The sequence below is a fragment of the Melospiza melodia genome, chromosome 6 (assembly GCF_035770615.1).
Source record: "Melospiza melodia melodia isolate bMelMel2 chromosome 6, bMelMel2.pri, whole genome shotgun sequence".
NCBI lineage: Eukaryota > Metazoa > Chordata > Aves > Passeriformes > Passerellidae > Melospiza > Melospiza melodia.
The window spans coordinates 21,111,515-21,135,030 of NC_086199.1; the positions used below are offsets into that span (position 1 = coordinate 21,111,515).

Here is a 23,516-nt window from a genome sequence, read left to right on the forward strand (position 1 = left end):
CATGCCACTGCAGTTTGGAAGGCAGACTTCATAAAGAGAAGCCAGAATTGGTTCTACAACTGTAAAATCCACAGACTTGGGCAAATCACAGTATAACTGAAAAGAAAATAAATTACTGAAAGTACAAATTCATTTTCATCCATTTTTACTTATTTTCATTTCACAATGTCATCTCTAACTCAGGGAAAACTTACTTTTTGCTACACATTGCTTTAAATACAATATACTATTAAACTGTTTAAATACAATACACTATTAAAAATCAGAATGGGCTACAGCAGATTTGGTAACCTTCAGTGGTAGTCTAGTTCTAAATGATGGATCCTCCCCTAGCCTGGGTCTACTTAAGCAAAACTCATTCTAAAATCACTAATTTTTTGCCCAAACCTGAATTCCTTCTTGTGGGGAATTCAGAACCTGGAAGAACCTCACAACACCATTCTGAAGATCCAGAGGCTTGATTTACCACACAGTAAAAAATGAAAGAAAGCAGACTCAACCAGCAGCACACATGAATTATTTCTGTCTCCACAATTACTGCAAGAATGACACCCATCACCACGTGCAGCTGTTTCTCTCCCCATTTCATCTCTATGTTTTGCATATGATGAAGCACCAAATGTAAGTGTAGTGGTGCCAAGTGAATAAACACACAGATGCATTGAACCCACAACTCAAGACACGCAGTCTTTTAAGTATCCATTGTGGAAGACAATTTCCTGGTATAGGTTTGGACTTGTGCTTTGAATGAACTGTTAGAAAAACAAAAAAATATCATAAGGAGGGATCTAATGCTCTAGCAACACACTCATTCGATGTGCTACAGTCTGTTCACACTCATGCTTCATATGCAGCATTGATCTGGATGGTATGCCATCCATTTCTGCAGGGCTGTCACCTCATACTTCACTGTAAGTCAGGAGAGAAAATAGTTTCTCAGAGACTGTAATTTTTTGTCATATAAAAAAGACATCTTAGTCAATAAATTTCCACAATATCTGAAAGACTGATAATAAAAAAATGAATTGTAACAGAACAGCTGTAAATTAAACAGGTAAATATGCAACATCAAAATAAAATATCTTCAAATCTACAAATAGGAGAGATCAATGGACACTCCAGAACATACATGATATTAAAAAAACAGGCTAACTACTAAAAGGTTTCCTTAGAAGAGTATGAGCAAGTTTTACAATCTTTAAAATATAATCAGATCTTGATAGACCATAGCCATTACTATTACTTTTGGATTAGATTTTAGTGATGCACATTAGAAAACAAAGATCATCAGGTGGCTTTTGCCATCTGTTATCACCAATAGAACACCCAGGGAAGTCTGAGGAGATCAGCATCCAGTAAATAGCATCCAAAAGAAACTGTGAATAGAATATCTTAAAAGGCCCCCATAAAAGAAGTGTTTTTAAAAACCAGGATTTTTTATTAACTCAGGCAAATCCCTGTCACTTTTATTATTACTAATAGCATTAAATATAATTGCACCTGAAAAAGTCAAGATGCTAAATATATATAACATAAATTACATTAGTCTTTTCTCCTTCTCTTGTAATTTGCTTTATGGCCTAAGTAGTTGGGTTTTCAAAGTTTATTTTACTGTCACTTTAATCTGTTTTCATAGCTCTGCTTTTAAGATCTATTTATCCCACATTTCTATTAAAATTTTACCCATGCTGCCTTGTTTCTCTTGACAATTGAAGATGGCCTAATGGGAGGTTTTGAAGAAAAGAAGATGGACAAAGGCTTTGATTATCACAGCACAAGCATGTGGTAGTTTTCAGACATTTACTAAAGATCTTGCTCTCATGAAAAGTTCACATGCAATCTGCTAAGAGATCCTAAATGGTCTTGCATTTCAACTGTCATTTCAAGTTGCACCTTTAACTTCAGATTTCATTTTTTTTCCAAAATAATCCTGATGTAAGCTCACTTCTATTTCTTTGAGCCATAAACCGGAGATAACAAAGTCTTACAGACATTCAAGAAGTCAATAACACTGTAAAAGTTCCTCTTCAACTTTCCTATTGCATGTCACAGCGTGAGTCTCAGACCACATTCTTTATTTGAACAGTTAGGTAGAGCCAGTTATATATATGATGATCAGTAATGCCATACCCAGAAGAGCACAGCAGCATGCCTTTGCTCCTCATGAATGACTGGCAAATCCTTCTAATCCATCCTGACCACAAAGGAACAAGAGAAATTAAAGCTGAACTAGTTCTATATTTACTGCTAGTGAACAGCTTCAAGGATAAAATTGGCCAAACTGCACAGAAAGCATTCAACAGAACTTTTAGCAATAATATCAATCACAATTACTAGTTTTTATTTAAATATTTGGAATAATCTGAAACTAGCAGCATGCCATACAGAGTAACTTGAAAAAACAATATTTAAAGAAGCTGAAAATTTTTCATCACGTTATTTTCCAAAACTGATTGGAAAGAGAAAGCAATGATTTTCTTCTGTTGTTATTTTTTTTAATGAATGCTTATGTCTCAGGTTTAATTTATTTGTTTCAGTCTAGTAAACAAAATTTTTTATAATTAAAAATAATCAGTCATTAAAATGTTCAATTAAAGGTAGGGAAAGGTTTGACACCAAGATATAGAGAAAAAATATGTGTCTTCATCATTAATGCTGAAAAGTCATTGTGCAAGTATTTATCTTAGTGCAGAACTTAAATTTCTTTTGCTGGTACTTGTGACCATTTCTCTTCTTCCTTCCACTGACTACTACAAAGAACAGCCTGACTTTCGTCTTCCCCATAACATCCCATTAGGCATTCAAGAGCAACATGATCCCATCTTAGAGTTTTTCTACAGCCTTAACAAATTCTTATCTCTGAACCTCTCCTCACATGCAAGAACAGTTTTCCAGTTAATTGATAGCATTTTACATGTTATAATGTAACACCTGAAGAATATACAGACATCAGACACATCAAGTCACATTTGCTTCATTTGAGCCACAGAGTTCCAAGCAATTAGGCTCAGCACTGCTAACTTTTACAGTCTTCTGGGGTTCTTTTTATTTTGTTTTTAAGAAAGGAAGAAAACCTGGCTTTATATGAAAAAAATGCCAGGATTTGATCTCATTTTCATTCCAGCACAAAACAAACAAAAATATTTGGATATATCACAAAAGAGAAAAACCAGAATGAGTGACAGTCTAATGGCTTGAGCCATATCTACCTTGTTACAATGAATCTGAATTTTACAATAGGATTCAAAACAAAAATCACTGAAAACGCTGGCAGTGAGCACCAGAACATTGTTTCTGGTTGTTTCAGAACCACTCTGCAATATATCCAGTGCTTGAACATGATTCTGAATATGGCAAACTCCAGCAGCAGACTGAGGCCCTTCGTCATTCACATTAGGTCTGTTTTGGCCCCTGGCATTCCTTCCTGTTTACTTATATCTTCAAGGTTCCATGAAATGTCAACATATCCCCAGCTCATTGAAAATTTGCAAAGGGCCCAATTGCCCTTCCACTATGAATTAATGCATAATACATTGCAAATAATCTGAACATCAAGTAACATGACCAGCCTCTACCTCTGGTAAACCTCTTGGCTATTTGCCAGACGAAAACAAAGCAGTCTCTTCTCCTCCCAAAGAATCACATAAAGTACACAAACCCTGAGTGTTTCCAGTCCTAGTATTCTCATTTTCTCAAGTGATTCAATATCCTAAAACCCACTTTGCTCAAGCTCTCACAAAACTCTTTTCTTTTCTTGCAAAGCCATGTTGCTCTAACATAAAATTCTTATTCTTTTGAGCTACCCTGCTAAAGCAAGCATCAGCTTGAGGATCTGTTCAGTTCTCACTTAACTTTTTTCGTGAGGAAAAAACCAACAACCTATCATTGCCTTTTACTCTTTGCCTTCCAAGAATAGTAATACTTCACCAGAAATTCAGCAGTGTTCAGAACTGTGAATATGAATCAGTAGATTACCACTGATGAAAAATGTTTCTTCACTTTTTGAACAAATCCTACTATTGAATCACATAAGGCTTTTGAGTTTTGTTTGTCTCCTTCCTCCCCAAATACTTTTGGCATCAAGATTTAATTCTCTGTGCATCCCATTCAGCACAGAGAAAACCCTAAAGAACTACTATAGGCAGTTTACTCTGATGAGAATTGAAGACATAGAAAGTACAGAATATGACACATGGTATTTTAGAGTAACAGCTTTCTTCAAACACATATCCAGTTAAGAGAAACCCAGGTGTGGGAGAGGCATGGGCCTGTCTGTACTCACTATGTGCAGCTGCAGGAAATCACCGAGCCCAGGGGCACTGTCAATCCGGACGAGGATGCCATCCTTCACTGTTGTGCTGAAGCCCACAGCAAGACGGTCTGTCCTCGTGCTTGGTCTGTCATTAGCTGGCCAGGTGTACAGGATGAGACCTCCACTCTTCCCAAAGATATATGTGGCACCAGCTACAAGATACAAAACCAAAGAAAAGTGTATTAGTTAATTAGTTACCTATTTGCCAAGTCTGGTGGTAATCCTACGACTTTCGAGAGGAACAACTTAAGCAAGCACATGCTTTCCTTAGTTATAGGAGTGAAACCAATGTGTCCTGCTGGCCTGGCCTGATGAAGTACATTATTAGTTCCTCAATAAAGCCATACAGCATTCAAGACAAAGCTAAGTGAAGAGTTTAACAAAAATAACCAAGATGGCTTATCAAGAATGAATGATTTCCTTAGTGCTAATACCCCAGACAAGGCTGGCCAGGACACAGCTATACAGGGGGAAAAACCACAAGCCACTCCTGTTTCAAAATCATGGGATTCAATTTTATAAGACAATTCAAATGAAATATTTCTCATTTCTCCTTTAGGTTGGACTTGCCTTCAGCTAAAGTCTATTCACACATAGTAGGAGACTATACTTTTCTCAACACTTCATGAGATTTTTTGGTATCTAGTCCACGTATTTCCAGCACCATTTGTCTTGTCACAGCTGAGCCTGGGAATTTGTTCCTTGCCCTTGTTTTTAAGGACAACACCAAACTTCTCCCATGCTGAACACTGTCCTCCCACATTCATGAGGGCCATCTGAGCTGAGGAAGGCAGAAATGCAAGTGAGGAATTATTATTGCAGACGAGGAAGTTGAGAAGCTGAAGCCTTTGGAGTTCACATTCTGACTTGTACTCAACAGTCTGAGTTAGAAGCAAGATTTTATAACTCAGCAGTTATAAAACTGGTCCCCAAGCTTCTTAAAAAATAGATATCTAAAATTCCTTTCCTGTCCAAATCTACAGGCAGGCCAGGAACAACACTCCTCCATGTTTCAGCCACTCACTGCACCTCATTTTTCTGAGCACTATTACAATGGTTACAGAATAGCAAGCAAAAATAACCAGCTTCTGTTACCGCAACAATGACAAAACATTTGTAGAAAGTACAGGCAATTACTGGGTACATTTTCTAATCTGAGTGAAACTACAACTGAGGGTTACAACACGGATCACGCAACCCTGTACAGAGAAAAAAGCAGATAGATACAGAAACAGGTAGGATCATAGCATGGTAATTTCTACACTTGCCTACAAAGCTGCAGCTTCACTAAAGCTCTCTATGACCTGAATTCCAAATAAATGTTACATATTAATAGAAATAATTGATACACTTCTCTCTTGCTAAAGAGGCTTCCTCTAGACATCTCAGAACATATTACAAAAACAGACATCAAAACTCAGCCACCTAAACATGAAATTATTTGTGAGCAGCTGACTCAATGACAGAGTGATAATGAATCATGTTTCCTTCTTCCCTTCCAGGCCCATGCACATCCAATAGAACATGCCCTCAGTAAATTCAGACAAATGTGTCCAAAATCAGAGTCACATAGGAAATTTCAGTCATAATTCTGAACTACCAAGAAAGAATATTCTGGCATTCTGGAACTGTGAACATAAACTATTTCAGTTTGAGAAAGAATAATTTTACCGATTCAGTCTCCTCATTTAGCTTTAAACTCCCGACAGAGGGTGCATGACTATTATGGGATGTGTGGAACGAGGTTTTGTCTGTTTGTTTGAACACATCCCCAGCTCTATCTGCAACCTTATGGCTAGACAGGTGGACATGACCAGGTAGTGAATTAAAACCCACTTCCCAAAATGACTTTCACTTGAATTTCAAGTTCTCCTCCTTTCCTTTGTACTGGCATCAGGCCTTTCAGCAGCCAAGACAAGCTTGGAGGTGAGTTATTTACTCTTTATGAAGACAGATTGCTTTTTTGCCTCTCTAAGAGTCATTTGGCTGCAGGTAGACCATATCAGTCCCCCAATGAGAGCCAATTAGAACCAATTACATCCTCACAGACCTTTCATGGGACTTAACTACTTAACCAGATCTTATTTTCTCCTCGCAGAGCATAGATTTTGCCTCTAAGCCTAACCTGACAATATTCAATACTTTGGTACTATGGTACCAAGGTTCCTAAGGTAAGAATCAGAAACACTAAGAAATAACACAGTATAAATCTGCCTCTGTTGGGTCTCATTCCAGTTTTCTCTGAGATGGTTCTACATAATGCTTCATGAAGAAATGTGGTACTCTGGTTCAGCTGGGAATGTCAACTCAGTTCTGGAGTTCACCTGGTCAACAGGCTGTCCAATTTTACTTCAAATGTGTCAGGGGTTTACTGTGATGGATTTTGCAGTCATATATTCTGGCAAGGCACAGAGTTCTGGAAATAAAGATAATTCAGATGCAACAACCAGAGCAGCACTAGCCTAAACAGACCTGTAAGCAGAAGTCTGATGGCCAGTAGTTTTTCCTTATTTTCCAAGTCAGAAAATATCTGCATAATGAGAGATGGGCCACTTGCTTTATCTGTGTGTAGGTGAATGTACAAGTTTGTTGGATATATCAATGCCCCTTCCTTTCACCAACTTTTTGAAGACAAATAGGATATCCATTGACATTTTTAGAAAGAGATGCACATTAACATTGTGCCAGTATGTTTTCTTCCCCAAATTATGAACAAAATAATCATTCCAATCTGAAAACACAAGGTTCATCAAGTAAAAGTGAAAGTATGACAAGAGTTAGTACCACATTGCAATCACATAAAGAGAAAAAATAACAAAAAAAAACCCCAACCATGCAACACAAACACACTTAACTACTTTTATTTGACTGCAGCAACCATGAGTTTATAGGGTTTGAAAGTTCAAGACAATTGAAAAAGACAAAAACAAAGCAAATTATAACCCTGGACTTCAGGAAAGGAGATTTCAGCTTAACCAGAACTTGACAAGACCTGGACAACTCTATTGGACTGGACTTGCTTTAAGCTGGTGTAAGCTGGCTAGACCAGTTTACCTCCAGCAGTCCCTCCTGACCTTAAATCAATAATTATCCTTTCTTTGTGTTGTTGCAGAGAATTGTAGAATAATTAATTAAAGCATTCTGATAAAAAAAAAAAAAGAAATCTGGTGAAATGCATATCTCTTCATCTTGATATCTTCTTGTACCTAAACTCTGTTACAGTCCTCTTTATAAGACAAAAATGAATAGTTTTCTTCCAAGATACTTTGTATTCAAGACTGACAAGAGAGCACACTCTTAATGAGCAGCCACTTTATATTTAGTTTTTTCTCACTGTTAAAGGTTTAATTATGTAATTCTTTTAATAAATGCAACACCAACTGTGCCCTAGCAATAGAAAAGTCTGAAGGACTGATTAATTTCTCTGTTTTACAATGTATTGTTCTTATGTTTCACTGCTTCAACTTTATAACACTAAATTCAACCCAAACCATGTAAAAAAAAAGAATAACAATAAAATCAAGGACACAAGCATACAAAATTATTTCCCCAGTCACTTGTGTGAGCAATCTCACTTCTCATAGTGCCCTAGGCCAGATTACTGTATCAACACATAAAAAAAAAGGTAAGTATAATATTTTCAGGTACTCTACATGTTGCATGCAGAATTTGGTCAGCACCAGGAGCTTAGAGAACTGGAGAAGTACATAGTGAGGAAACACTCCCTCCAGATTTAAGCTACTAGGACACCATTACATGTTTAGCATATACAAAGCCTATAAACTCACAAAATTTAGTGTGGCAGACTGGCAGTTGACTTCTCCTAGAAATTACATAACTTGTAGCTTATATCATTAGCGTTTAGAGATCAAAGATGGGTATGTTACAACACATATGACAATGCAGTCTGCATATCTAGCTTTGGTAAACTATGCATTTGTTAGTTATATTCATGAATAGAGCTGTTAGATTATTCATCTTCAGTCTAAACAAAATAGTTTGAGGCAAAGACTCCTCATGGAAAACTTCTAACACAAAATTCATAACTAAGATTATAAACCACAGCAAATAAAGCCTACAAGTGAGGTGCTTTAAGAAGTGTTTAGTTTAAGCTGGCACCATCACTTGTCATTTTAATTCATAATTGCCCAAAGACTTCAAAAACCTATTTTAAGGATGAATTTCTTCAATCAGCATAGTACAACTGCAGCAAAGTAAAAAAGTAAAATGGTAAAGTAAAAGTAGAGTAGTAGAAAACAAGTCTATTGCATCTGCACAAATTATAACTGCTATGCCCTGCACTCCTGTGAATTTCCCCACACGAAATAATTGATTGCAAATTCTCTATTTGCAGCTACTAAGCCATCAAAAGCCTGATTTTCTCAGCTTCAGCACAGCACACACACTCATTTCCCCATGGCCAAGAAAATGTAACATTTGGAAGGTATTACAGTGTTTATACACTGAAGGGTTAACTGCAGCAACTCTGCACTGGGAGGTGAATACAAGTTTAACATAGTGTAAATGCTACAGCTCATATTTTTACACCCAGAAAGTACCTTTAAAATGCAAATTATGAAGAACCCAGACCAATTCAAAAGCTGCAATACTTACTTGAGCACCTTTCAGAAATCTGCCCCAAGGGTGGATAATCGTGAGTGGTATGGAATGCTGGAGGGCATGGGCTACTTTTTGAACGCCTTTTCTGCTTCAGGGATCTGGAAGCTCACGCCAGAACTTTTTCAACTATAGGACTCTAATAAAGTGACAGAATATTTGCAAAGATAATGGTGTGGCACCTCCAGAGATAAGCCCTGGAGATATATCCCGTGCCTCACACTACTGCCTAGATGACCACCATGGCTCTTGAAAAGCAAGTCCGGCAGCAGCACAGCACCCTAGAAAGGATTGGGTCTGATAACGGAACTCATTTCAAAAATAGCTTTGTAGACACCTGGGCCAGAGAGCACAGAGTGGGTGCATCATACTCCCCACCCCGCACCAGCCTCTGGGAAAACGGAACAGTACAACGGACTGTTAAAAATCACACTGAAATCAGTGGGTGGTGGGACCTTCAAACATTTGGATCTACATTCAGTGAAGGCCACCTGTTCAGTTAACACCAATTGAGGTGGCCCTGGACAATCATAACCTCCACATAGCAGAAAGGGATGAAGTCTCTGTGGTGCTCATCAGAAAGATGTTAGGGAGGACAGTTTGTATTAGTCCTGCATCAAGCAAAGGCAAATCTGTCTGTGGGATTGTTTATTGCTCACAAACTTGGACCTACTCAGTGGATAATGCAGAGGAGCAGGGAAACACAATGTGTACCCCAAGAGAACTTGATTTTTGGGTGAGAACTGTAATGCTAAGTTTCATAATACTGGTGGCTAAAATGATATTCCACTGTGTGCCACAATTACCACAGAGAATGAGAATGGACTGCTTCAGTTACACGAGTTGTGAGCTCCTGATGTAGCTGGACACTAGCCAACAGCACATGAGCCCTCCTGTCCTGGAAGACATCTAGGATGGATGGAATCCACATGGAATAAATGAACTCAACAGACATCTTGAAGGGACCACCATTAACTATGGAAATGAACCTGTGCTTGTGTTTATATATGCACACAGCTGGAAGGCATAGATTTGAGCATGATATAAGTGGTATAGAATATCATACACTAAATTGAGAAATACCATTTCTAAACCATAACAAGTATAGGTATTATTTTACTTGTTAACATTTTTGTAAAGGGAGTGGAAATTTTTTATATTATATTCTGCTTAGTCCAGTAGCTCAGATGAGTCTCCTAGAGTATTTCATATGCTGGTGTAAAGGTCCTAAGAAGTTCATTAATAATCATAAACTTCTGCTATTTAACAAGAAGCTATCAGTTCAACTACAGGAAAATTGATGATGGCATGATGATGGCATTTTGCTCTTCTTTCTTGGCAGGAAACAGAATTTTAGGTAATTTTCAAGAAGCAATGTTGTCAAAGGATGAAATCAGTAACACATTGTGCTTGACCACAGGTTACAGGAGCAAATCAAGATCCATTTCACATCAGGAAGGAAACCTTGGTAACACCTGTAATTAGCAGCCCTTTAATCACCAGGCTTCTGAAAGCATAACTAAATAATGGAGACCTGATAGTTTATACAGACATTCAAAAAATGCCACAAAATCTCAATAAGAAAAGGTAGAACTTTTTCCAAACTTACATAAAGAAAAAGTAATGGTGACCTGAATCTCACTGTACCTGGACTAGGCAGTTCATTTACTATTTCCATCACCAGAAAAGGAACGCAGGTTATAATACTGGCATGAAAGCAAGTGAGATCAGGCATACATCTGCGAAAACTAACCAAGGAGACAAAATTTGCTGCTGCTGGAAGCATCATAATTGGGTCATGTAGTAAAAAAGCAGTTCCAAAAAACATGGCATATAGAGTTATTCCACCCTCATAAGTGAAGATGAACAAAGCAACAAGGATGAGCTGCTAAGAACAATTTCTGTTGTAATGGACAACTCTAATAACATAGATTGGAAGTTTTGCCAGAAATCTGATCAGACTGATTTGAGCACTGTCCCCAGAATTAAGGTTCTCAGCCATATGTTTGCAGCTAAAGGAAGACTTCATGCTTGATCACTCTGTTTCCAGTCAGAGGAACAACTGTAGGGTAGCTCCTCAGGTCTTTACTTGGCCAGATAGTTCAGCATATTATTTATTTATGCTTGCTATTCTTGACCAAAACCAATCCATGCTTTGACCACCAGCTCTAAGGGGAAGAAAACAACATGAACCAGAAAAGAGAACCACAACTTTCAAATGACATCTGTTTATTTATTACTTCCTGAGAGTTTAGGATGTCACAATGCAAACAATAAAGCATCAGTGAAACCTGAACACTGCCAAAAGGATGCACATTTGCTGAGTAAAAAATGAAGCTTCTGACAGTTGTTTTTAATACTTAACTCATTCTGGCCACATCAAATACACTATGCACATGCTGCACAATTCCAAATTTCCATTAAATTAAATTATTAGGAGTAAAAAGACTTAAAGAATGACAAAAGAATATTTTGAGAACAGTCAAAGAAAGTAAACAGTGTTCATATGCATTAACAGCAATAATGATGAAAATAGGTAGAGTTTTCACCTGGCTTTGCAATATACTCCCAAAGAGCATGGATGATTTAGCTGACTCTTCATTACTTGAAATCACTTGAACTGGGTCAATTCTAGGTGTGCTGAAACATCTATATTGACTAGAGACAACCTAACAAATATTTTCAATTGCCAACTTCTGCAAAGTTACTCCTGTGGATCCTGTCTGCTAAAGGCACTGCATTCAGCATAATACAGCTTCTTTGCCTCACAGTTATATTGGACAGCATTTACAGCTACTACTATGAAACAAATTAAGAATTGAGAATAAAAAAAGACCAAGAGAGAATTGTCCCATTGCTTCTGCTCTTTCATATTTACCAAGGCATCAGTTTTGACAACAGCTATTCTTCCTTCTCCAGTTATACACTGTCATTTTGTTGCCCTCAATCCTAAACTTCAATTACATTGTTATCCTAATCCCTCTTTTACTCCTCATCTTCCTATCCCCTCTATACATCACATCCAATTAAAAAAAAGTAATTAGACAAAAGAATTAATTATATCTCCAGAACAAAAACCAAGCTAGACATCAACCCATCTTCTGCCTTCAAGCACATACAACAATATATTTACGTATGAATCATTTGCAATACCTGGACATCCCAGGGACATCTTGTGAGCTACTGCCACTCAATCAAACACATCAAAAAATGGAAGTCTCATCAAAACTGAGTATCATCAATCAGGACAAAAAGTCTTACTCCACCTAAAGATCCTCTCTGGCATTTGTACATCTCTGTGACTCAGTTGCTGTGCTTTCCACACCCTGAGTTTAAAAGATCTATTGATACAAACACCTGATTGATTAAAAGAAAGGAGATGAGGGTTAAAAAGGTTACAGAGGATCCAATCACCATCATCATCTGGTTCATTTTGACCATTCCATCACATTATCCTTCCTGGGAGAAAGAACTAATCCTTTCTATGATATGACTGCTGAAATATCCTTTTATTTATAAGAGATTTAAATTGTCTAAGAATAAAGAAAACTTAAATCCCTGGAAAATGCAAAGCTTCCAGTGTAATCCTAAAAAAAATTAAAAAAAAAAAAGCAAACTTCTGTATTTAGAGTTCTCATGAACTAGCTGTTCTTCCTTTCAGGATGCTCACTCTTCCCTTGACAAACCATCTGAGACTGAAACTGAACACCATATTCATCTCAAAAAGCAGGCATTGTTTGACATGAAACTGAAACTCCTTCCTCACTTGAAAATATGAAGGAGCTGCTTCTACACAAAAAAGAGGAGGAGCTATAAAAGCTGCAAGACTAACACAAAACAGAAGCAGCAATTCAGATCACATCTGCTTTCTGTGTTTGTCTTTTTTAATGACAGCAAATTAATACGAGTCACTTTCCTCCCAGTGTGTGTGCATCAGCCAACAATTGGATCAGACAGTATGTTACTTCTTATTAGTTACACTGCATTAAAAAGATTGGAAGAGGAAAAGAAGGAGAGCAATGGAGTGTTCCTAGAACTACTACAAGGTCCAAGATAATTAATGCTTGAAATAGGAATTCTCTAAATCTAGAACACCAGTAAGATTGAGGTTTTTTCGAAATATGAATTTGCCATGGGGCATGTTGGGGATGTTTATCATCTCACAAGAAATTTAGGGATTAGCTCCTGACTAAGACACAAGATGACCACAGGCACACCAGCTTAAACATAAAAGATTGCAACACTTGAAAATATTTCAGAAATACCTTAATTTCCACTTTAACAACACAATTGGTCAGACAAGGATTACTGTCATGTCTTCAGCATTGATCCTAAATGTATACCCAGGGAAAACTAAGAGTAGGACAAGCCTATTTCCTTTAAGTATGCACTCAGACCATGAGTCTTTTCATCAATTAACTCAGCCTCATATAGTTTGTTTATAGAGTAACCCCAAAGAGATCTATTTTTCAAGTACTTATCCAGTCTCTCTTTAAATGCATTTAAAAGTTTTGCATTCACCACAATGTCTTACAAACCCTTCCCAATGACTCACACAAATCTGCCATTGATGTAGCAAGTTAAACATTAGCCAGCTGTGGGCTCTGTCAGCACAGGCAGCCTACAGCATCTTGCACTCTATTAACAGGACCTGAGGATGTTCGCAGATGAAGTGATTATTCCCCTTTACTCAGTGGTTGTTAAACTGCATCTAGAATAATGCATCTGATTTTGGATTGACAAACTGGAGTGAAGTGCCACAAAGGCAGTTGGGTGGATAAAGTGCCAGCCTTGTAGGAAATGCCAGCAGATTGGGCCTTTATCAGCTGGGAGGTGACACAGCTTCAAGGGGCCCTAAGGGCAGTCTCACAGCACCTGCAAGGAGGTTGGGGAAAGGCCAAAGGTCGGCTCCTCACAGTGGTGCACAGCTAAAGAACAGGATGCAACTGCCATGCTTCAAAGTAAGAGAATCTGGCTCTGCAGCAAGGAGAGAGCTTTCTCCTCACAAGGACAGACATGCAAACAGGTCACCCAAGGACATTTTAGAGTCTCCGTGTGTGGAGATTTTCAAGATATGACTACATAAACCCCAAGCAACCTGATCTGACCTCACAGCTGCCCTTGCTCCAAGCAGGGGTTTGGACTAACAACTTCCTGGTCAAACTTTCAGTCTGAGTGAAAAAGGATCACCTTTTTCTGTGAAGAATCATCGTTTTCATACTTGCCCTTGATAAATAGATGACATTCTCCCTAGATCTTGTTCTGCAAATAATCTGTCCCTATAACAGTCCAGGGACAGTAATCTGTCCCTATATCTATCCTCTCAGCGTCAACTTTGCCTTGCAGACATATCACACCATCACCCTCAACCTTAAGTAATTTCCTTCAGTAAAGAGACCAGTTATGCCATCAAACTCCGCTCCCACAGCTTTATCCAGCTAGATGACAGTTATCACTAGAAAAAGTCCACAAGGACAATTTCTCCAGGTTTTTTATTTTTCCTTTCTTTTTTTTCCTACACATTACAGAGTATGAAAAATATTTTGTAAAATAAACCACCCCCAAACTCCCCACAGTACTGATAACAAAACTGAAAACAAAAGGCTTAAAACCACTATACACTAGAAGAAGAGACAAAAGAAACTACAAACACAACTGAAATATGAAATTTGCTGACTAAAAGTGCCTGGAAAATTGTGACCTCTTGTAGAACAGCAGGATATGTTTACTAGGGTCAAGTTATCCACCACCCACCAAGAGATTCCATTACTTCATTACCTGCAAGTGTGACTAAATTCAGCAAAGGTAGATGGAACCATTTCTTAGTTGCACTCTGCTGCCAAAGGGGATCAGGATTCAATTTCTTATTTCTGGGTATTTCCTGATAAAAGAGCACAGTGAGAGGATGTCCTTGGAGAAGGCCAGAAGGCAGCATGCCAGAGGAGCTGAATACAGAGACTGCTGTTAGCAGGGAGAAGCACAGCAGGATCCATAGCTCACTCGGGGCTTGGAGGAAGAACAGGAATGTTAGTTCTGTACAGTTTTACAGAATCTGAATGGTTACAAAATGGCCTAGATACTCCTCAGGATGGATGACGGCCAAAATGCCATTACTGATCTCAATCCAGTCAACACCCCTCTAGAGAATCTCTTTCTAGTGTTTATCCTTAGCTATATTTTATTTATTCCATTAAAACAAATTAACCCTCACAAAAATTCAAAAACAAAACAAAAAATACAAGCAAAAAAACCCCCAAAACAATGAAAACCAACCAACCAAAAAGAAAAAAAATCCCCAAGACCCAAAAACCAAACAAAAAACCCACACCAAAACCAAAGCAAAACCAAAATAAAACTGAAAAGACAACTTCTGTTCTCTCAGCTTGAGTCACTTCAGGTTAAGTAGTATAACACCTTGCATGACCAGTCTGTGTCTACAAGGTTTAACTTCTTTTAACTGTAGGCAATCCTTCACTCTTCCCTACACACCTGCTCTCATTTCCTTAATCATAGATACTAAAACAGAAAATAGTGTTCAAATTTACTGTCTTCACAGTCATCACTGCAAGAGACCAAATCCAAATTTTCAGTCCTGACAGCTAAAAAATATTGAGCTGGAAGTATCAGCTACTAGTATTCATTAGAGCCTGAGAAGGTAAGAGTTTTACCAAATCTAATATGCTAAAATTAGCAGCAGAGTTTGGAAAAAGAAGTAAGTTTTCAGGTATCTAACTTTTTGCTGGCTACTAGCATTTTAACAGTATGCTTTTGAAACAAACTTTTTTATCTATCACCACTAGATTTGTTTTAGTTCTCATCAGAGCAGTCTCAGAGAACACAAGTTTGACTCCTTAAAATCTGCAATCCAGCTTTTAAGAAGATATTAGTCTATAGTACCAGACTAGAGCTAGTCCAAAGTAACATTTAAAAAGAAAAAAGCCTGCAGTGTAGATCTCAGGTCCTTGGTACTTCATTTCTTTCTAAAAACCAACTCTCATGCTGGCTGTTATTGTAGACACAACCTAGTCTTCAGTGACTAAATGGGGCCTATTTTGGTTCATCAAGGAAAGAAACTCAGAGTTCTGAGCTCTTTGACCTCACCTCAGTTATGACATTGTCCCTCACAAGTACTGGAAGGTCAATGATGCAAACAAATGCATTTGTGGAAGCTCACCATTCCCAAGGCTCTCTAACTTTCCCCAAGGTCACATAGTGGGAATGTAAAAACAAAAAGTATCCAGAGCTATTAATAGGGCATACAAACTATTCTGTAAAGGATATGCAGCTTTCCTTGCTATTACCTCTTCTTGCAACCATGAAAGGACATCCACCTCTGGGAGAGATGGCCACAAGTGAACCTCATACAGGCAATCTGTTAAAAGTACCATGCCAGAGCAAAAGACAAGTGTAATGGTTGTTTAATCATTCTCACCATGAAGTGCCAATTCTTTAGTGTCTTATGACATTCATGAATGATGCAGAGGGCTGGCATGATGAATGCAGAGCAATTCCGACTGACAGATACTTTCAGAGAATTTATATCCTTCCCACACTCCCAGGACAAAAGGGCTCTTGAGCTGAGTTATCATTTGTTCCATGAGAGGATTTACAGTCTTGCCAGCAACTCCTTTTACCTTACTCTATAAAGTGTTTATTTTGATATACTGATTGTGATCATTCAAGAACAACTGTATCTGAAGAAAGTCAGCAGGGGAGAGAAAAGGCAGAGTGGCTCTGAATAACTTGCTCACCTTGACCTGGGACTTCATTCCCCTCAGCCAGTTTGCTTTGTTTTTGGTATCAGTTCTTTCCCAGCATCCTCTGCTATTCCATTGTATTATATTACAAATGTGATATCACTCCAGGGAGACATGTAATCTCCCATGCCAGGCTACCCTTCCTTCATGGCAAAAGGTGAAGTTTAGCCTCAAAAGCCATCCACCATAGTGTCTTCTTATAATTTCAATGGAAAGCACCTCAGCTTCACAGTTTTCACACCAGCCTAGAGTGGATTCTATCTTACAGTTACACATAGCAACAGCTCCTGCCATGAGACTCGGTGGCAAAGGAGCACCTGGACTTTATCCAGAAGAGCAGGGTGATACAGGCACAGAGTACCAATCTCAACAGGACTTAGAGACCAAGATGTTCCCCATGCTGTGATGAGCACACCAGCAGTGCACTGCAGTTTAGCTAAAGCAACACTTCTCACCTCTGGCAGAGGCTACCCAGAAGTCTTGTGACTTGATATTCAGCCACTCTCTAAAAGTTTTTTCATCACTCTTGTATTCTGAGAAATTCAGCAGTTGCAGTCTTGACTAAAACACATCATCACCTAAGAGGCCCTGAGTCTGTGGCCTTCAGCTGCACAAAGCAATAGCATGTGTCATGCAAGAGAGGATAATGAAAGGCCTGTGTGCTGATCACATCAATCTAACAACAGCAGTGATTTCTCTACACTTCATTTTGAAAGCTTTAGGTGACTTCAGGCAGAGAAGCAGTAAGTTTCTATGAATATTACAAATATTACCCATAATATCATTACAGAGAAGGATATTATCTTTTTTTACCCATTTTAAATGATTCTTTAATGTCATACTTTTGCACCTTTCTAAGTATTTGATTTTAAATGCCATGAAATGCTTTGCTCTTAAAGGGGGCCTTCACAAACTAATAGGAGAAATTTAACTTACTTGCCTTTGAAATTAATCAATCATTACTTTAGAGGATATTGCACCCCATCACCACACAATGTTAAGGTAGACCAGTGACAGATGCTACCAAATACCTATCTAGAGATGTAAAAAGGACTTCTAGAGCAATGAGTGAACCCTATAGTATCTAATGTGTATTGTTAAGAAATTCTTGAAAGAGAAGATAAATTAATAAGGTTGAAGAGATAACAAAAAGTGGGTATGCTATGTCCTCTCAATCTCTTCTCCCACTGAGAAATTTTGATTAAAATTGAAATATGGCTGAAGAAAATATTTATCCAGTATGTATTAAACACCTCTAAGCACTAAACTTCAGTATTTTTATTTCTGTCTCTACCGCTTTATTGTGAATTGCCAGATTCATTCCCAGTAAAGCATTTAATTACTGCATCATTTATTTGGGAGACAATACATGGAAGAGTTTCTTTCAGGTACACCTTTCAGGGTGCCAATGACATAAAATTCTATATAAAGTTGATTTCTGTGCTCCCTAAAGGGAAAAAAAAATCTTTCTCAAATAACCTGGAAAAATAAATCCCAGTCTATCTTTTCTTTTTCTCCCAAGCTGTAAATACAAACTATTGATTTACCTCTAGCTCTTTCATGCCTTTCACACGCTTCAATAATACAGAGGATTTGTTCATCATCCTTTCATCTCCAGGCCTGGAATGCCTCTTAAGCCCTCTGTTAAGGGTCACTCATTCTTCCTGCAACTGCAGCACCAGCATCCCACAGAGCTCCACAGGTGACAGCTAGCGAGACATGCAAGTCGCACATAATTACTTACCTCCTGATTTTTTTGGCAGGTGAGACAGAAAGACAAAATTTATATAAACCCTAGTTATTCAAAGTTTTGATCATTTATGTTTGATCTTTTGTAAGCCTCCTTCTGAAGGCAATATAAAAACAGTAAAATATGGATAAAAAGTAATTTCCAATGCAGCACCTTGCATGAAGTTGAACGGGCAGCACTGCTCCACCAGGTCTATATTCCCATTGAAAACAGGGAACATGTGGATGTTCTCTCCTCAAATGCTTAGAAACAAAGAATCATTGGATAATTGGAAGGAACACGTAGGCATCATTTCGTTTTCCCTCTCCTCCAACTCAAAGCTAAGTCAATGAGAGAAGCTTACCTAGGGACTACTTCAGTTCACTTTTGAATGTATCAAAGAAAGGAGATTCAGAAACTCCTTCATTGGCAACCAATTCCAGTATTTTACTGTCCTACCTTGAAAGTAACAATTTTCTGCATTCCATCCTGCGCCTGTTACTTCTCATGGTATTTCTGTGGATCTCCAAGACAAGTCTTACAGATAAACTCCCAGTCTGGTAATTAAAGACAACCACAGTTTTTCCTCCCTCTCTCCCCTTAGGGTTCAACAAACCATGTTCTCTCGTATTTTCCAGCACTTTTACCACCTTTGCAGCCTTCTGCCAAGTGAAGCCCAAACCTGAATGCAGTATTCCAGATGCAGTCTAACAACTGATTACAGGGCAGGAAAGCATTCCCTGAGCCAGCTCCCTGACTGCATTCTTGCTCAGGTAGATCACTGTGTAATTGGCTCTCCAAAGAAGGACACATTGCTGACTCTAAGTCAAATGGTCAAACACCTTTTGCACAAAGCTGCTTTCTTCCATTCAGTTGGCACATGCCCTGTTGCACCTCTTGCACAGGAATTCTCCATCCTAGATGACTTGGCATTCTCTTTTGTCAAATTTCATAAGATTCATCATAATGAGCCCCTTTCTCCAACCTGTTGAGGTCTCTCCAAATTGCAGCTTATCACGGGTTGTCCCAGTTCGGTCATTTGCAAGCTTGCTAGAACCACACTCAGTTTCATCTCCCAGGTCACCAGCACATACATTCAAAAACATTGGCATCAGCATCAACCCCTGAGGGGTATCACTAGTCATAAGCTGCCTGATGAACTTGGGCCATTGAGCACAGACCTTTCAATCATCAAGTCAAGTTCCCACCCACCCAAGTAATATCTCAAAGGTTGGTATATCAGGATGCTGCAGCAGACTGTATCAAAGCCTGTGTAGAACAGAAAGTAAACAACACCTCCTGCACCCGTTATCCAGAGAGCCAGTCATTGCAGAGGGCAATGAGTTTGGCCAAGCATAAGTAGCCTGCAGCAAATATATGTAGGCTATTCCAAATCAGGTTTTCATCCTCTGTGTGCTTGTAGGTAGCTTCTAGGAAAATGTGCTCAGTAATCTTCCCAGAAACTGATGTTATGCTGACTACACTGTAATTTTCTAGTAGATGTGGCATTTACCTTCCCCCCACCCCCCTGTCACTAATAACATTTTGAGTGTTTTGTTTGGTTTTGTTTTTCCCATCTATTTTCTTTCTATGTATCTCACAATTTCTCACTGTATTTATTCAAGATCAAAATGCGACAGTGTGATGTAGACTCTTGGATCTTAATATTTCTTCTATCCTGGATAGAATTCCCTCTTGTCAGATATGCTGTCCTCAAGATTGCTGTTAAAAATAGATCTCTCCTTTTGAACACTCAGTCTCACAATTTGCAAGCATTCCTTCATCTATTTAAGGGCCTGAAAACTTAAAGAAAAGTTCCTGTTCCACTTAGTTCATCAAAGAACAGGACCTGCTCCTGAATTATGTGATTGTCTGTTCCATGAACACCAACTATGACCAGGGCTACATATATCATAATGTCCAATTTTCCTGCAAATCCAGGAAAGTGTTTTCCTTCTAGTGGAATGGGTCTAGACTCACAGTTCATTAATCTGATATTTTCTTCATTTTAGCAAACTTGAATGGGCTCCCCCATGTTGTATACTTAGACCTAGAGGTCAGATCTTCTCATTTAGGTATTCTGCTCCAAATCCAACTCCTAATTCTGCTTCTTTGCTCTAAAGAATAAGATTACTAAAGAATTCTTCCAGCCTTTACATCAGTGAATGCTGCTATAAGATACTCATAAAACCTATGAGAGCTGCAGTTTCTTCAGGGAAGTCCTTCCAACATGTCATTCTGACACTTACATCTTCCCTTCAGTACTGATAAATTGAAGTGTGTTCAAAGAACATAAAGCAAGTTCCAGGAAAAGCCAATTTGTTTTCAATGGTCTCAGAGGTGCAGGCTGTTCCATGGGCTCATTTTCCTTTGCTCATAGGTTCACAGGTTATTTTGAAAGCTGGCTTCCATACAGTACTTTGAAGTACTTTACATATCTGTGTGTGTATATATATATATATATATTTTTTTTTTTACATCCAATCAGTTTCCATGTCATTTTTGCTAATCCTCAAAGTTATTTATATTTAAACAACAGCCTCTGGCTTTTATTCTCTCCATTTGATTCTCCCATAAGTCATAAAATGCTGAATTGATAAGCTAACAATAATTGCCACAACAGAACATTAAGGTCACAAGCATAAGCAAAAGAGAAAGTCATTCTGACTTTGCAACAAGCGTAAATCTGAGTAATTCATCTCAGGTCAGTGATTTAATTCAAGTACATTTAGTTATAAAAGAAATCATGCTCATTGTAGTACTTCAAGGCAGAATCTGTTCGCATAACAATTTTTATTCAAATGTAACACCTTCTGTAACATATTGTATTGGGGAAATAATAGGGAAATCTAATCATTGGAAAACTGAAGTCACCACCAGTGAAATTTTCCACTTCTTATAGAATGTATCACATCTTCCTCCACCACTCATATTTCTGTGACAACGTATTCCATGAGTAGGTGGGATGGATCTTTCTTTTTCAAGGCAATCCTCATATAACACTTCCAGAATAGACTTAAGCTACACAGAGTTGAGCTGAATTATAGACATTTCTGTCCAGTTATTTTGGCATTACACATAGTCTATTTGGGCTTATATAGCAGCTAAATTATCAAGTAGAAAAAGACTGGAAACCAAACAATGTAAAAAAAAGTAAAATAATCTCCTCTGAGTTATATCAAGTAAGGCTATATGTGATGAGGGAGCTTATGGCTGTCCTGTGCAAATTCATATTCCTGGTGTATCTACAGCTGAACTACACCAATGAGAGGGTACAAATAATGCCTTAAAGAGAAAAAAAGAGAGACCATGTGCTAGTGGATGCCGAAATACCATTGATCCTTGTCCACTCAGGAAAGACCAACCAATCCAGACACTGAGCAACTACAACCACACTGAGCTCAGTCATCATAAGACCTATGGCCTACATACATTTCTGTGTTCAGTCAGCAAGAACCAGGTAAGTAGCAGACCTGTCAGACACTGGTAAAAGGAGCTGGTATCTCAAGAATAAATAACTATCTGGGATAGTTACTATTTTCCTCCATATTTGCAGATACACTACATTTGTTTTCTATATGCAACATTACAAAACCAAGCTCTTTTGTGGGTAGAAAAAGGGGTTTTGTGGGTTTTGTCCTCACACCACTTAGGAAAAATTTTGTAGAAAAAAAAAATCAAAATAAACATACTAAGAAAATACCAGTATAAAAAAAAGTATATTTATAAGTTCTAAAAATCTCATGTGAGACTCTCATGACAGCTGTAACTGCACATGCTAACCCAACTAACCAAAACACAAGAGCCACCCCCACTCCTGCACTTTTAACAACATGCCAGCATCTTGCTTAACAAGTTTGCAGGAAAACTTAAATTTCCATTATTCCTCAGCTCTCACTTTTGAATGTAGAGATTTCCATCACTAAGCACTACAAAAATCAAGATATTGCATTTCAGCATGCCTTCTTACTACAAACATATTGCTAACACTCTTTTTATTAGAAGGGGAAAGGTTAAAGAAGTTGTTTCCTTCAATTAAACTGCAAAGCTTGGTTTTACTTCTTTAGCAACATTAGCATCATAGATTATTGTGCTCATGTTTATTTCTCCTTCCAGGCTACCCTCCGTATGCAGAAAAGAAAATAATTGCAATGTTTTCCCCTCCAGATCTTCTTCTATGACATAAATCTTCAACAGGACCCATGAGAAGTGAATTATGAAACGATGGGTAAAGGCATGTAGCATTTAGTCAGAAAGAAAAATATTTGGAACTTCCTAGTTACACATGTATACCACTGAAGGTCAGCCATTGATTAGACTCTCTAGAGACTGCTGCAACACAAGTTGAAGAAAAGTATTTCTGTTTGAAAAGACAACCGATCCAGCATTCTGAAATAAAATTATTCTTGCTTCCAGGCACACAACCCTATTACTGCAGCTCCCATTTTTCCTTGCTATTCCTGCTGTTCCTTAGTAAATTCATTTGCATCCAGTTTGACATTACAGGAGATCCTGCCACACAGAAGCATCTTGTATCTCCAATACAGGAATAGAATTTAGTGATTTGTTTGTTCAGCACTGGCCCAAAGGTATTTTGATGCAATGGTGGTATTTTGCCTGCCACCAGTATAAAATAAGCTAGTCAACAGCAGCACGTGTGTCAATAATGACAGCTTAAATGTATGTATTTTTCTGAATTAACTTAAACTCACTATATCAATCTATTTGCAATTTGCAAGGAAAAACAGACAGAAGTATTGGCTAACATCATCCCTTTCTGCTCCAGTCTGAATTATCCACATCTAAAAGGACTGACTGAGGAAATGGCAAAAAGGTTATGTACTCTACACATAGCTTCTCTAAGGAGCATGTTTCAAAGATTCCTGTAGTGACAAAGGAGACAAAATTCCTACGTGGCAGCAGAAAGGAACCACTAGGAGTAATGCAATGAAAATGGAAGGGGAAGAAAAGAAGGAAAAAAAGAGTCAGCTGAATATCAAGGGCAACAAGAAATTAATTAATGATTACATTAAGGTTGGAAAAGACTTCCAAGATGATCAAGTCCAACCTTTGACTGAACACTGCAATAGCACTAATGAAG

At 38.1% G+C, this 23,516-nt stretch overlaps 1 protein-coding gene across 25 annotated transcripts in view; it reads right to left on the minus strand.

Moving 5' to 3' along the window:
• The window catches only part of NRXN3 (neurexin 3), a 706,103-nt gene that overhangs the window by 240,428 nt on the left and 442,159 nt on the right, over positions 1-23,516 (minus strand). For all 25 annotated transcript variants that reach the window (XR_010028287.1, XR_010028288.1, XM_063160199.1 and 22 more), the window contains one exon: positions 4,283-4,464. Coding sequence is in view for 23 of the 25 variants with exons in the window: in XM_063160199.1 (XP_063016269.1) it covers positions 4,283-4,464 (182 nt within the window). In the remaining 2 variants the exon portion in view is untranslated. The remainder of the gene's footprint in view (positions 1-4,282; positions 4,465-23,516) is intronic.